The 14,753-nt window shown below is 35.4% G+C and overlaps 1 protein-coding gene across 1 annotated transcript in view; it reads left to right on the top strand.

Annotated features, from left to right (window-relative positions):
- Positions 1 to 14,753, top strand: part of CNTN6 (contactin 6) — a 675,643-nt gene that overhangs the window by 593,263 nt on the left and 67,627 nt on the right. Inside the window, 4 exon segments of the mRNA XM_082345413.1 lie at positions 2,744 to 2,928; positions 5,926 to 6,062; positions 7,587 to 7,716; positions 9,638 to 9,788. Coding sequence (XP_082201539.1) covers positions 2,744 to 2,928; positions 5,926 to 6,062; positions 7,587 to 7,716; positions 9,638 to 9,788 — 603 coding nt within the window.

The raw sequence follows: 14,753 nt of genomic DNA, 5'->3' as shown, positions 1-14,753 counted from the left end.
CTCTTTTTTTGTGAAGGAAAAGTTAGCTACAGCAGCTTAAGGGTAGTTGACAGCAAAATGATGCATGTACTAACTGTTGAGGGTGAAAGCACATCAGGACTTGGGGTGCTAAGGGATGAGAAAGAAAACGGGTGAAGCACTGACATTATCTGCTACACTACTTCTATTGGAAAGGTGTGTCTATACAGGATACATCATTTTATCCTTCAAGGGAAAAATGCTTGTCCAGAGACTCCAGTGTCCTCACTGAGTTCTTTTGGAGGGAAAAGTCAGAATAATTGGGATTGGTGGGACTTGTTCTTTTTACCCCCACTTAATTGGGCCACTTAAGATGGTGATTCACTTTTACAAAACCACAAAAATTGAAAGCTATCAGAGGATGATTTTACAGTAGCTGGGATGTCTGTTTTGTCTTGTAAGCACATAGATTCTGAGACAAAGAAACCTGGAAATAAATCCCAGCTGTGCCACCTTCACTTATAGAAAGAGAAAATGAAATTATATTTACACATTATACACATAGTGCTTGGCACATAGTGCTTGGCACATAGTTTGTGGTTAATAAACCGTAGCTCTTCATTGTGATATTATTATAGTTATTATTATCAAGTGTCAAACCATTCAATTTCTGGTTCAGAGATTTAGATATTTAGTTAGGTTAAAAATTGACTTCTGTCTTCATAGTTAAAATAAAGAACAATGATATAACAATGGGAAAATAGTCTTCACTGAAATTTTTTTTTTTGTCTGAATGTTTTAGGTTAAAATGTTTTTTAGTTGAATATTTTGCATGTATTTGTCATAAACCTCAGGGATACACTATCATAAAAAGACAACAAAGGATCATGAATTCAGATAAATATCAGAGCCTCTATTTATAATATTTTTCTCTTTGTAAATAAATTTTCTTAGAATTTTTCTATTACACGGGTAATACATGCTCATTGTAGGAAAATAATGGAAAAATTGAGATAAGCTGAAAAAAGGAGAATAAAAGGCGTTCATATTCTCACCACCTATAGCTACTAACTTTTCATGTTCACATACACGTTGCATGTATTTTTAAAAATTGGATAATACTGCCCCAGACTTGGTGAAGATCTTTCTCTGTGAGTAAACTTTCTTCTAGAACTTTATTTTTATTCTTAGTTTGGTACTTCATAAAATGAATGAATAAGAAAACCAGTTAACTGGATTAATTGTTGGCAAGAATATGCCATTTTACTAAAATATCAACCTAAAGTTGTGGCGAGTGGCAAGGCTTTTTAAAAGGACAAAAACAAAACTTATCATAATACATAATGATGTTGTGTTTAACAAAATTCAAGTTGCATTTGTCACTATATGCTAATTTCGAGAAAAACAGATGAACCAAACGATTGGGGAGTATGTTTCCTGTCAAATATGTGTGAGCACACGTATGACGTTCTGCATGATGTATATCTTTGATTTGCACAGCAGGATCATCATTGTTTGCAATAAAAAATTCCTGAGCCTTCATCAGTTTTCCTGCTTTAATTGAAGTCTCTACTCAGTCATCACCACCAATTTTCTGCAGTTCTTACTGCTCAGACTCAGTAGATCTTCATTTGTCAACCACTTTGTATGTGACTGGATGGTTCTCCTACATTAGTTTCATGGACTTGAAAAAAATTCTGCATCTTCTACAAAGTTTATAATTTGGCTTTGCAAAATGATTTACTATTATTATTATTATTATTATTATTATTTGAAATACGTTTAGAACAGAAATATTTAAAGCACCTGAAAATCCATAAGGAAATGAAGAATTACTTGAAAGTAAGAAAGGAAAGATGATAGTGCGAATAGACTGGGGATTGATTTTACAAATGATTGGTTTATTAGGGAAGATTTTCTGGTTATAACTTTATTTATAACCTACATTTCTTTATATTCTATCTGTACAAGTGAGGCCTTCCTCACCATGGTATTTTTGCTGTTTTAAAAGATAATCGTATTAGACTAAACATATTAGATTTAAGACCTTAAGCTAAATTCCTATAAATAAAGGAATTCTTTACAAATTCTTTCTGAAAAGAGACAGAGTACAATGTAAAGTTATCTTTTATGTCATTTTGTTTTAAGTTTGGGTATAAATAAGTACATTCTTTTGAGGATCATAGATTCTGTCCTCCCAATTCATCTGGGTCTGTTATATAATACTGATCCCCTTTGATAATTTAGCTCACCCATCACATATGTCTTCAGTTACATATTAGTACCAATTTAGCTATAGAGGAATCTGTATTTCTGTCCTAGAATCTGTAAATAGAGAGAGCTTGCCTCCTCTTAAAAGTCACATCCTCACAAAGAATTTCCTGACCACCGTATTTAAACTCATATAATCTTGTTATTATCTCTGCACCTTATTTCCTTTGTTTCAGTTATTGCAATCTACAAATATATTTGTTTTTTATAATTTGTTTATTGCCTGTTTCCCCACTAGTCTGTGAGCAACATGAGGGCAGAAAACATGTTTAGTTCAGTCATCAGTTTATTCCCTGATCCTAGTACTGTGACTTGCACATGACAGGCTCTTAATAAAGTGTTATAAATCGCTGGATGAGTGAATGGCGAATGACTGCATGATCTGAAAACCAGTCACAATATAATATATTGATTGATTTATTTTCCTTGAGAGTTATGCTTAAGGAATTCTTATTTTATCCTGCTGTCATAAAGACTGAACCATCTTCTATTCTAATGAGGTATAACTGTTTAGTCCAGTCCCTGATATTAGTTGGAGGAGGTTGGATGGAAGCCCGTTGCCTGGGAAAGTCAAGTACAGCAAATCCCAAGCTATCCTTGAAATCCCAAACTTTCAACAGGAAGATGAAGGCGTCTATGAGTGCATTGCAAGTAACCTTCGAGGAAGAAATCTTGCAAAAGGTCAACTCATTTTCTATGGTGAGCTAATGAATTTCAAAAAGTATATGAAATAATTGGTCATATCCTTCATAGTAAATAGTGAAGGTCTTTAGCATGTTGTGGAAAAGTGTCATAGGAGAAATAGAGAAGACACATTTCCAGGAAAGGATGTTTATTAATACAATGATTAGCAGATGGGAATGACCATTTTTAAAATATGGCTTTAATTTCAGCATAGTATGCTAATAAATAATAGCATGCTATTGTTTATTATAATTGCCTTGGAAATATCAGCAATGTCATGTAAAAGCCATAGACGTTTATAACACGAAGTAGAATGGAATTCAATATATTTTCCTTAAAACATTCAGCAACAGCCTATGAAAACCTTAATTATAATCTCAAGTAGAACTTACAAAAGGAGAAAATGACAGGAGAAACATAATACTTAATGGTAGTTTTCAGTATTTGTTTATATTTCCCATAATTGTCTACTCATATGTAGGTAATAGAAAAATAAACTCATTACTTCATTTAAAAAATATACTTGCCTCAATTATCAGAATCTGTCATGGACTTAAGAGAGATGGTGAAAGCATATATTTTCTAAAAGTTGTCTTTATGTCTTCTTTCATCTAGGCCAAAATACACACTTGCATGAAATTCACTTTTTTTTTTTTTTGATGCCAAAAAAACCATAAAATATACCTCATAATTATCAAAATGTTTGTTGCTTTTAAAATATTCTTAACTTCTTTGCTAAATTTAATACATTTGTACTAGGGGACTTTTTAAAACTGTATTTATACATGGCCAAAAGTCATTTTCTATGTGACATGTTTCTATGTGACACATTTATAATCAATAATAAAGTAATTGGAGGAAAAATATCCATCTATATTGTGTCCTTATAACCTCCAAAATAAGTTTATAAAATATTATTTTCATTATAAAAAATGGAACACATTTAGAGGAGTTAAGTGAGTTACACAACCATTGACGGGGAAAAAATAAATCTAAAACCCAAGCCCATATGGCAGACTTGAAACCCTAAGCTTTTTTTTTTTTTATGTAGTTCCTACTTAGTTGATGATTTAAAACTTTGTTCTTCAGAATCCTAAGCATCCAAAGAATGTACACATTAAATAAACAAATATGGTTTAAAGTTACAGTTATTGCACTAAGCAACAAACCATATATATCTCAAACTCCTGTAAACTATGTGGATTTTATATGACCATGCATTTCTTCTTCCAGGTCAAACATATGTTAGGGCAATTTCTAAACAATTACCTACAAATTATACATTTTAAAAATAATAAATAGAAACATGAATCAATTTCACCCATACACTCAGTTCTTCTAAGGGTTGCCTTCATTTATCCCTCAAGGTTGTGAAAAACATGTTCTGTAACTGGAAGTTGCCCTGATTTCCACAGGAGGTAATCTAGGCTTACTTTTCACCACAGTGGGACATCATGATTTTTTCCTCTCCTCCCTAAAGGACCTTCTATCTTTGTGGAAGCGGAAGTTACAGTGGAAACACCCTGAAAGTCAGATATACTTGTGCATCATTTCAAAGACTCTCAGTCCCACTTTCTCCAACTACTGCTGCAGTGACCAGCTCAGCACCATGGTTTGCAGGTGTAACCTGACAGAGTCTTACCGCAGGTGCCACAGAAGGCCATCTTGTTTCCTGCTCCAGTTTTCTTTGGCCCCTTCAAGGACCTACTCAGCACTTAAGCACACACAACCTGGATGTTCTAATAGTTAACACTTGCACTGCCCTTGAATAACTGTGAAAAAGAGCCATTGCATAAATGCTTCCTCCTCCTTTCCTGGGTAGGCAGTTATAGACACTCCTTATACATTCACAGAGGATGGGGTAACAATCGTCCGTGCTGGTGGTCAACTCAATAACTCATCCTTGCATTAACTCTTTCCTTCCCTGTTGACTCTCCCTTTTCCTGACACCTTACCCTTGGCCAGCACTCACAAATAAACAAACTGAACACAAGCCCTTGACTTTGGCTCTGCTCTCAGAGTAAAAAGATATGTTTATCTTTTCTAACTATGTCTTCTTGAGCAGGTTACCTAACACCCATACAACAAAATCCTCTATAAAAGTTTGGAGGGAGAATTGAGTACAACACATGTAAAACACCTAGCTTGTAATAGACTGAGATTCCAAAGGAAGGCTCCTCCACTCCAACATATCTAGAATAGATCTAAACAAAGGTGAGGGATTAAATGGCAAATCCAGAAAGTTTCCTATCATCATTATAGAAGAAATATTAATTTTAAAGCATTTAACTTATACACCCCTGTTTCCATGAATGTTAGAAAGGATAATACTACCTTACACTTAAATAACATTTCAACATCAATTATACCAGTTGCTTTTTGCTTCAGAACTATGTAGAACTTTCTCAGATTAGAAAATAAGGTTTGGAAAATTCATGCCTAGGATTAAAGTTAGATGCTTAACCGATATACAACTCCAAAAGTTCTCATTCCCTGTCAAGAATTTTATGTAGGGAAAAAAAAAAACTGGATTATTACCGTACTAAAATGCGATGAGGCTGATATTTGATTTATGCTTCAAACTATTGAATTGTAATTATGTCAGGTAGAGATACAATTATTTTACTTAGTTTAATCCAAATGTAATCAATGGCCTTTTGCCCACAGAGGGTTCAGATTTGATATACATTTTCTAACTTGACCTACATCCTAATATTTAACATGGAATTATTCTCTAGCCTTGTTCCCACAACTCCCAAGTTGTTATATAGGTGCAGCAAAATGACAAAAGGCAAACATCAATCTTATGCAAAAGGTCCACTGATATTTACAACAGGGTTTCTCTTATCCCACTTTGGGGGTCCTGCATTTCTCTTCCCTCAAATCATGTGTGTACAGTACTACCAGACCCAGTTAGCCTTGCCCTTCTGATTTCTACAGTCCTTGGAAAGTAAAATAATGTCTTGGATAACTGACTTGCTGAAGAGCTGCTGTTGTTTCTTTTTGAAACAGCCCCTCCAGAATGGGAACAAAAAATCCAAAATACATACCTGTCCATCTATGACAGCTTGTTTTGGGAATGCAAAGCTAGTGGAAAGCCAAACCCTTGGTACACGTGGTTAAAGAATGGTGAACGCCTCAATCCAGAGGTAAGCAACTGTGCTGATATTAAACATTCACCTACTCTGCTAGGGAAATTTTGTTACTAACAGAAACTATGTTTCTGGAGTGTTTAGTAGGTGTCAGGAAATATAGTATAATCTTTATATACCTTAATTTATTTGATCCTTAAATTTATTTAATCCTCACATAGCTATTAATATTATCACCATTTTTCAAATGAGAAAACTAAGGGTAGAGAACACAATGTGTACAAGGTCACACATTACTCAGTGATGGATCCGTATTCAGATGATACCATTATCATCATCATCATCATTATCATCATCATCATCATCATCATCATCATCAACAACAACATCCACGGAACTCTCATATGAGCCAGGCCCTGTGTTAAATATTTTCCATGCATTATCTTATTGTGTCCTCATGACAATTTTATGAGAGAGATGTGATTATTATTTCTATAAATGAAAAAAAATTGGTTTCAGAGGGCTTAAGTCCATTTGTCCAAGGTCACACGGCAGCTAGTAAATGTTAGAATTAGTATTCTAAGCATAATCTGACTCCAGAACCCAAGCTCTTAATTATTACCCAGTGTCTTGGTTTTATGAAAGCTAATGGCTGTCTCTAACCTTAGGGAAGTAGAGAACTGAGGCAGTTATCCTCATTTTTCAATCTAAAGCATACCTTATTCTACAATATACAGAAAATGAGACAAGGTTATTTTTCCCATCAAATTATCCAAATAATTGTGTTAATTCTCCACTCTACTTTGCACTTATATGCACAGTTAGAGATAAAAGGAACATCTGTTGTTTAGAATCTGAATGGAACACTGTTCTTTGTTTCGGCTTTACTGAAATTTAATTCCTGAATCCCTTTTGCATATAACATTCCCTGTTTCCTCCAGCCTACTTTTGTTATCTTTAGAGGATGGTAATAGGTACCCTGAAGTATTTAAAGTTATATTTGCACTATTAAACTATTTCATTCTACACACTCAAAATTATATTTCTATACCCCAAATGGGACTCTGTAACAGATTTTGGCTATTTAAACATACTTTACAGTCCACTGCAGAAAAGAAGAATTTAGCTCCTTCAACTTATGTACTCAATTAGAAAATTATCAAGTCATCATATTTTAAGTCTTTCTGAGACATTATGATGGAAATCCAAGGAAATTTGCTAATCACTCTACCCACGTCTAACATTATTGTCAACCATGTTTTCTGGAAAATTGTAATGGTAGAGTATTCCAATTATTTTATATACCGTATAACAGAAAGGTAACATACCTTCTATGCAAAAAATGCCAATATTCAAAGAAATAAGGTAACATAAAATATACTAACCACTAAAATTATACTAAGAACATTTCCATTTTTTTAAACTCCACAAAGCTTCTCAGGATCTTGAAGTATATTAACCTCATTTTCATAAGCAATAGTTCTCATACACCAAAATATCATAGCTCATAGATATGCATAAATGATAAGAGAATACCCACGTTAACACACTAGCATCTTTATGTGACTTTTCTTTTATTAGGAAAGAATTCATATAGAAAATGGGACACTTATCATAACTATGCTGAATGTGTCAGATTCTGGTATCTACCAATGTGCTGCAGAAAACAAATATCAGATAATTTATGCAAATGCAGAATTGAGAGTATTAGGTAAGTCATTCATTTATACCCAAAAAATTCAAACTGACATTTTAGCAAGCTATGATTATGTGTAATATGAATCCAATTTTTCTGTAAATTAGAAATTGCTTTTCCTTGAAATAATGAAAAATGTCTAAGTTAGCTTCTACAAAAATGCAAAGTGAGAATTATTATTCTGCTAGGGCAGCATATTAGGGCTTGGAGGAGCCCACTATTGGGTTCATCCAAACCAGAAGGGGTTCCTCCAAAGCTGATCCCAGCATGAGGTTTTGAATACAACCCCAAAAGCATCTATTAGGAATGTTTTCAGCTGAAAATAAGAAAACAAGAAATGAAAACCTCAATTTATAGAGACTTAAACAACGATTTATTTTATCTCAATAAGAACTTCATGGGTGGTAACTGAGCAATGGCACTGTGACTTGATGACGTTATTCTTTAAACTCTTTCCTCATGCTTGTAGCCTCCTGGTTCCAGGATGACTGCTGTAGCTACAGAAATCAAGTCCATATTCAAAGCAGAATAAGACAGAGCGGACAGTCCTTTTCATTAGAAAAGCAAAAATTTCTGAGCCCTTACAGCAGACTCCGTTTATGTCATTAGCTAGAACCCTGTCATATGACCACTGAGACCTCGAGAGAAGCTGGGAAAATAAGCCCCTACAGTGGAAAATGTTGAGATAGAAGTGGTTTGCAGATGATATTCTGGAACAGTCAACCAGTGGTGTCTGTCAGGATAAATGACTCATTGATATATTTCATCCTAACGCTTTCTTAATGGTATGAAGACAGGAGATGAAAGAGAGGAGGAATCAAGCAAAAAGACAGTTTCATGAGCATATGGGTGATGGACATTGATTCATCTGTTTATTCATTCAGCCAGTATTTATTGAATATTTATTGTGTACTAAGCACCTAAAACATAATTATCAAAATTAAAGTGATCTTTACCTTCATAGAACCTGTAGTTTCACAGAGGAAAAAGGCTAAGTTTTAAAATATCATGGTTATTACAGTGAAGAATTGAATAGGTGTTATCAGTTGAACATAACCTAAATTGAGAACATTATCTTTAAGCTGAAATCAGAAGAAAAAGCATGCACAAGTCAGTGGAAGGACAGAGAAGCCATACTCGAAATGCCCAGAAGCAAGAGAACATGGCACATCTGAAAGAACTTCAGTTCACGTAGACTTTAGGCTAGGAATGGGGATTGGACACATAGGTTCCCACAAGAATGGAGCTGGGAAGACTTGGATGCACCCAGGCAGTCTAATTATTGATCACCCTCATGAACTGGTATTTGTTGAAACTGACAAAGATTGGGTTTTTTTTTTTTTTTAAGTTTCTACTCAGCCTGCCTGCTTCAACAGAAGGCAGACTATTTCCATTTTTCTAGTTAAAGGCACGCCTGAAGAAATCTAAAATAATGATGATGTACTTCTGATTTACTTCAAAGGTATTTCATTGTCATATATGTATATTCACATTTAGGATTATTATCTTGGCTAGAACAGATTTAGTAATTTCCCTAATCAGGGTTAAAATTCCGTCTTCTGTTCTTGTGGAACCATCTTCACCCTCTTCATTATAAATACTATTAAGAATGTGACTTTTTGTAACTTGCTTCCTCCCTCGCTCCAGCTTGCTTTTGTTATCACAATGACCAGCACCAAAACAAAAATAAATTACATTTACTGAGCCCATACTTTGTGCCAGGCACTATTTACCCTTCTTTATTGAATGTTATCTCATTCAAGACCTAGACTAACTTTCTGAGGTAATATCTACTGTCATCCTCATTTTACAAATGGAAACTGACTCCAAAATGCCAAATCCATAACTAGCCCAAAGAAACCTTGAGCAAAGTAGCTTGAAAAAAGTTTTGTTTACAGATATTAGTAATTTAACAATTCTGTAATTTTGTTTTTAGCCTCAGCTCCTGATTTCTCCAAAAATCCCATTAAAAAAAATTCAGTTGTTCAAGTTGGAGGGGATATTGTGATCGAATGCAAACCGAATGCTTTCCCTAGGGCCGCCATCTCCTGGAAAAGAGGAATGGAGAGCCTGAGACAAAGCAAAAGGTAAACAAATCTCTTTTGTTTTAATATTTTAAATATTTTGTAATATAATATCTTCCAGATTTTTAGGGCTTACTAGGTCTTCCAAAATTCTCTCCCTTATTACTCCCTCCCAACTTACAACTACATATGCGGAGATATCAAACATTTTCACATGATGGTAAAAACAAAAGGATCTTACAAGGCTACAAGCTGTTTCTATAATTTGACTGCAATATTTTCAGTGCATGCACTTGTAACAGATATATTTTTAAAAATCCTTTAACACCTTTTTCTATATTCAGTTTGAAGGCTTTTTCTTGACCCAGCCTGCTGAGAAATCATTGAGAAGAGCATTATACAAACAAAGGAGGCAGTCATACTCATACACCTGGCGTTGCAGTTTTTAAATAGTCACACAGGTGTTCACCCCAGGACAAAATGAATTCACCACATGAGAAAAATGTAGACAGGTTCCTGTAGAGAAAGAAGAGAGGTTTCCTTCTACTATGGATGTGGTTGAGAAATCCCTGATCGGCACTGGCATGTTTTCTGGGAGAGTTTTGACAGCCCAAAAACAGGTGTTTTTCTCTACTCATAATACATTTCAGTCCATTGTGCTGTAGAACCTTGTATACCCAGAGTTGACTTGACTACAGTTGCAGCTCTAATTTAATGACCCATGTGTGTTTCTATGTGATCAAATATACAATGGGGTACTACTATGAATTAGCTGTTGTGCTGAAGATATGAAAATGGTTCAATGGGCACTTCTTCAGCATCATATGCGTCACAAACTCATATACATACCAGGCAGGTAACATAAATAATGAAACAGGCCAAGTGAAAGAAAAGACAACTGAAGTGTGATGAAAAAATGGCTATCTGTCAATCTTGGAAGACTGTGAAGGACTGGAGAGCGAGTTCTACACCTAAAAGAGGCAGTCATAACTCTGAATGCAGTCAAATGTTTTATGGGAAGAACCTCTAACATTTCAGGAAAAGCTAGAAATCTGATTTTTGGCACTGAAAGTTCTGAGCCAGAAAAAATGTCCATAGGCGGGTTGCAGGGACACCATTTTGTCATTTCTGATCTCAGATTGCATTTGTGGTCAGGAAGAGAGAAAAGGAAGTTAAAACAAGCAAATAAACAGTGTTAATTGTGTACAGTGTTCTCACCGTTATATCTGCTGCCTTGCAGACCCTCTCCTGACATGGCAAGATATACAAGAGAAAGCCCCTTCAAAGGCACTCTTTCCTTTCTTACTGTTTTCTGTCTCCAGGGGTCTCTACAGCCCCAGACTGAAGCTTTTCCCAGGAGAGGGATTCTGTCAAATGTATCCTTGTATGTCCTGTGCCTTGGCACAGAACCCAAACTCAATAAATATCTGCAGAATGAATGAACATGTCCAAAAGGATGAATATGTAAGGCATTACCAGCTTTATAGAAAGCCTATTCTGGGAGGAAATGCCTCAAGACATAAGAACAGATAATTCGAAACTAAGGTGAAAAGAAAGGTGAAAGGAAAACTGGTGCCCTGCACCAGCTGGGCTCCTTCCTCATGTAGACTACCTGGGAAACTGCTGCAAGCACTCCCAACAGATCTGGATGTGGATCTTCTTTAAATGTTTTCTCTTTCATTCCTAAATCCTAATCAAAGTTTAAATATACTGCTGTAGAACAGGAAAACTCAAGAGATCCCATAGGCTCAAACACAGGCTCTGTACTGAGGGTTCGGAAAGATCGATTAGCTCTGCTTCATTTACTAAAGCGACTGTAAGTTTTCACCTAAAGACCCAGAATGATTACTGTATACCTTCTATAACCTTTAAAGACCCAAATGCAAGGCATGTTGGGAAGAGAAAGAAAAGGAAAAAGATTTAGATGGAGGGTACAAGGGAAACTGCTTTTTAAAACAGCTTTTCAGATTTTTGTTTTATTTGTTTTGCCCCATATAGGATGAATTTGGGATCTTTTTAGCCTCCGAACAGTCACTAATAGTTATATCAGATTCAGCATCGTCTCACTGGGATTAAAGGAATGGCCCACATGATTTTTATGTACAGATTCTTCTTTCAAAATTCCATTCACTCATTGCTTTAGAATTTCATTACAGGTTTCAGCAAAAGAAAACAAATAAAATTATCTCCTGAATATGCATCCTAAAAAGTTGGGAAAAAAAGTCGAGCCCCAGCAGAGTACAGTAATTACAGATGTATATCTCTGCCAGGTATAGCTGACCTTAAGCAGTAATTTGCAAAGGTCACACACAGCCAGCTCTGTGAGACTATGTGTTTCTGCATGTTTCCTATCCTGCCCCCTCTTCTATTGTTTTCTGAGACGACTGGTTTCATTAAGAGTTGACTTCATGCAGCTTATTGGGAAATGCAGCACCCATGCTTCTATTTGTGTTGACTTGATGGCTTTTTTGTAGTCTTATCATGGTGATTTCCAAACAGGCTGAAGGTAAAAATTAGAGCAGTGATAAAAAAAAAGGAAAGAAGGAAGGAAAGAAGAAAGGAAGGAAGGAATGGAGGAAGGGAGGAAGGGAAGGAGGAGGGAAGGATGGAAAGGGCATAACCGTTTACTGTGGAGGTTGTATGGTACAATGAAGAGATAGCCCAGCCTCTATTCTATCCTAATTACACCATAACTTAGAGTAAGTCACATGTCTTTGATAGGCCTCTATATGTAAAATGGATTAGAAGCATCTCACCTTCCTAAAAGAGAACAGAGAGCCAAGTAGTGTCTCCAAGCCCATTCAAGCCTAAGGTTGATTATTTCTTCTATAGCTTTGATATGAGCCATTAGAAGGGAACTGACTCTTTTCTCCATGATCTTTTCTCCTTCTCAAGTCAGTGTTGCCAGAACAGATCCCAAATTCTAGCAAAGTAACTGCATTCAGCTTGTAAGTAGCTACCACACTGGAAGAACACTTTGGGGAGGAGAATATTAAAAGAGTACCTAATGCCACAAAATAGTTCTTCTTACATTTGCAATATATGAATAAAAGTTATTTGACTTAGAGTCTGTGTATACATTTTTACACTGTGTGTGCACACACTTATGTGTGTGTGTGTGTACCATAGGGGTAGCCATAATTTCCAAAACTAATGAAATTAATTACCCTAGGAGACAGAGACCTAGTCCATTGTCCAAATTTTATAGAGCCAGATCCTAAACTCAAACACAGAACACTGAGTCTTAGTACACAGATTTTAATGCCACATCAGCCTGAATATTTTATCTAAATAGCAAAATAAATGTAATTCCTATCCTTTCATACTCTGTTAAAGCATGATACAACTGTATACACAGGAAGATTAAAAGAATCAGGTACAGAAAACAGTTTAAATGATTCCAAGTAGGAACCGTTTTTAGTTCTTGACCTTGGAAATATCTACATGGGTAAATGTAAGTTTTTTGTCTGTTATAAAACTTCTATACCATCCTGTCTACTTTGAAATTTCATTGTTGCTACACTTGCTTCCAATAAAGTGTAACTAGAAATGGTTGAAAGGACTCTAAAGAAGCCTATTCAAACTAATCTTACTGTATGCCCTACTTATAAAAATGGTGGCAATATATATTTTTTGACAATTTCTTCCAGTCTTACAAGAATCAAGACAGCATATATCACATAGCTAATGCAAAGCTTAGAATTGATGCCAAATCTGCCATCTCTGTTTCCAGATCTTTTCCTCTCTGCAAATAATGGAGAACATACTCAAACTCTTTATTTTCTGAAAGCTATTGTCACGTGATTTTTACCAAATTTCATGTGTTGATAATTCAGATCAAGCAACATTTCTGAATATGGTTAGTGTTTCTTATTGGCCTGTGTGTCACAAAGTTTTGACTATTTTAAGAGTTCCATCTTTACAAGTGTCTATATTCGTGGCTGGCTGTCAGAAGAGAAAAGTTTTACTCCAACTAAAAATAGGCAGATGGCATTACAGAGCCCTAAGGCTGCCCGGTTTCCTGCCAGGAATCTATAGTCATACTCCATCTACCTCTTCCTTTTTGGAGCTACCAGTCATTTAGAAACAGCACCTAAACTGAAGAAAAGCAATGGTGTGTTCCTGTGGAAGAAACTGGGATGTATTATAAAGAGTCCCTTGCTGGGAATCAGAAAACCAGGATTCTGGTCCCAGTTCTGTCATTGACGAGCGGCCTGACCTTGGGTAAAATCACTAGCCTACTGTTTTTTTCACTGAGGTCACTGTTTCCTGGACTTATTTAAGATGAAATAATTTGAAAACAACTTTCAGAAATACTAAGCATGCTACCCATGCAATGACTGCCAGAATAGAGATTATATGTTAGAAATCAATGCAAAACGTTAGCCTGGCAGGTTGAAATTGCAGATTCTATCACACTCATACTCATAGTTTTATATATTGTTTTACTGATTTGTTCAGGTGACCAAGTGACTGAGCCAAACATGGTGATTGCTGTGAATTGTCAAAACAGCTAAAATGATCTGTTTAGATGGATTCAGAGGTTACAGAGGGCCCTGGCATCTAGATTTAAGCATCCCCAGAGTACTAGGCACCACTCATTAACTCGCCATTATGGGCCCAGCACCCAGAACAAACCTGGCACATAACAGATGTCCAATGAACATTTTCTACTTTGCTAAATCAATGAAAGTTAAAATTTACTTTGTTTTGTGTCTACCTGAATCAAGAGATTTTGCAGCTAAACCAAAAACGTATTTAATAATTAATAGACCAATGATGTGTTTATTCATTCATTCTGTAAAGATCTGATGAGCAAAAATTATACCCTAAATACTATACTAGGTTCTGTAGATAATTTTTAAGTAGCCAACTAGATGATACATAATATGCCTTCATAAGAAAGTGTCTTATTTTTAAGTTATTTGGAGTCAAAGATCTGAGTTCTGGTATGAACTCTACTTCTCACTAAGTTAACTTCTAGCAAGTCCTTTAACTTCAATGGTTCTCAGTTGATTTGTTTGAAAA

This window comes from Balaenoptera borealis, assembly GCF_965194805.1.
Source record: "Balaenoptera borealis genome assembly, chromosome: 12".
NCBI classification, from domain to species: domain Eukaryota; kingdom Metazoa; phylum Chordata; class Mammalia; order Artiodactyla; family Balaenopteridae; genus Balaenoptera; species Balaenoptera borealis.
This window is presented reverse-complemented; position numbering and strand designations above follow the sequence as displayed.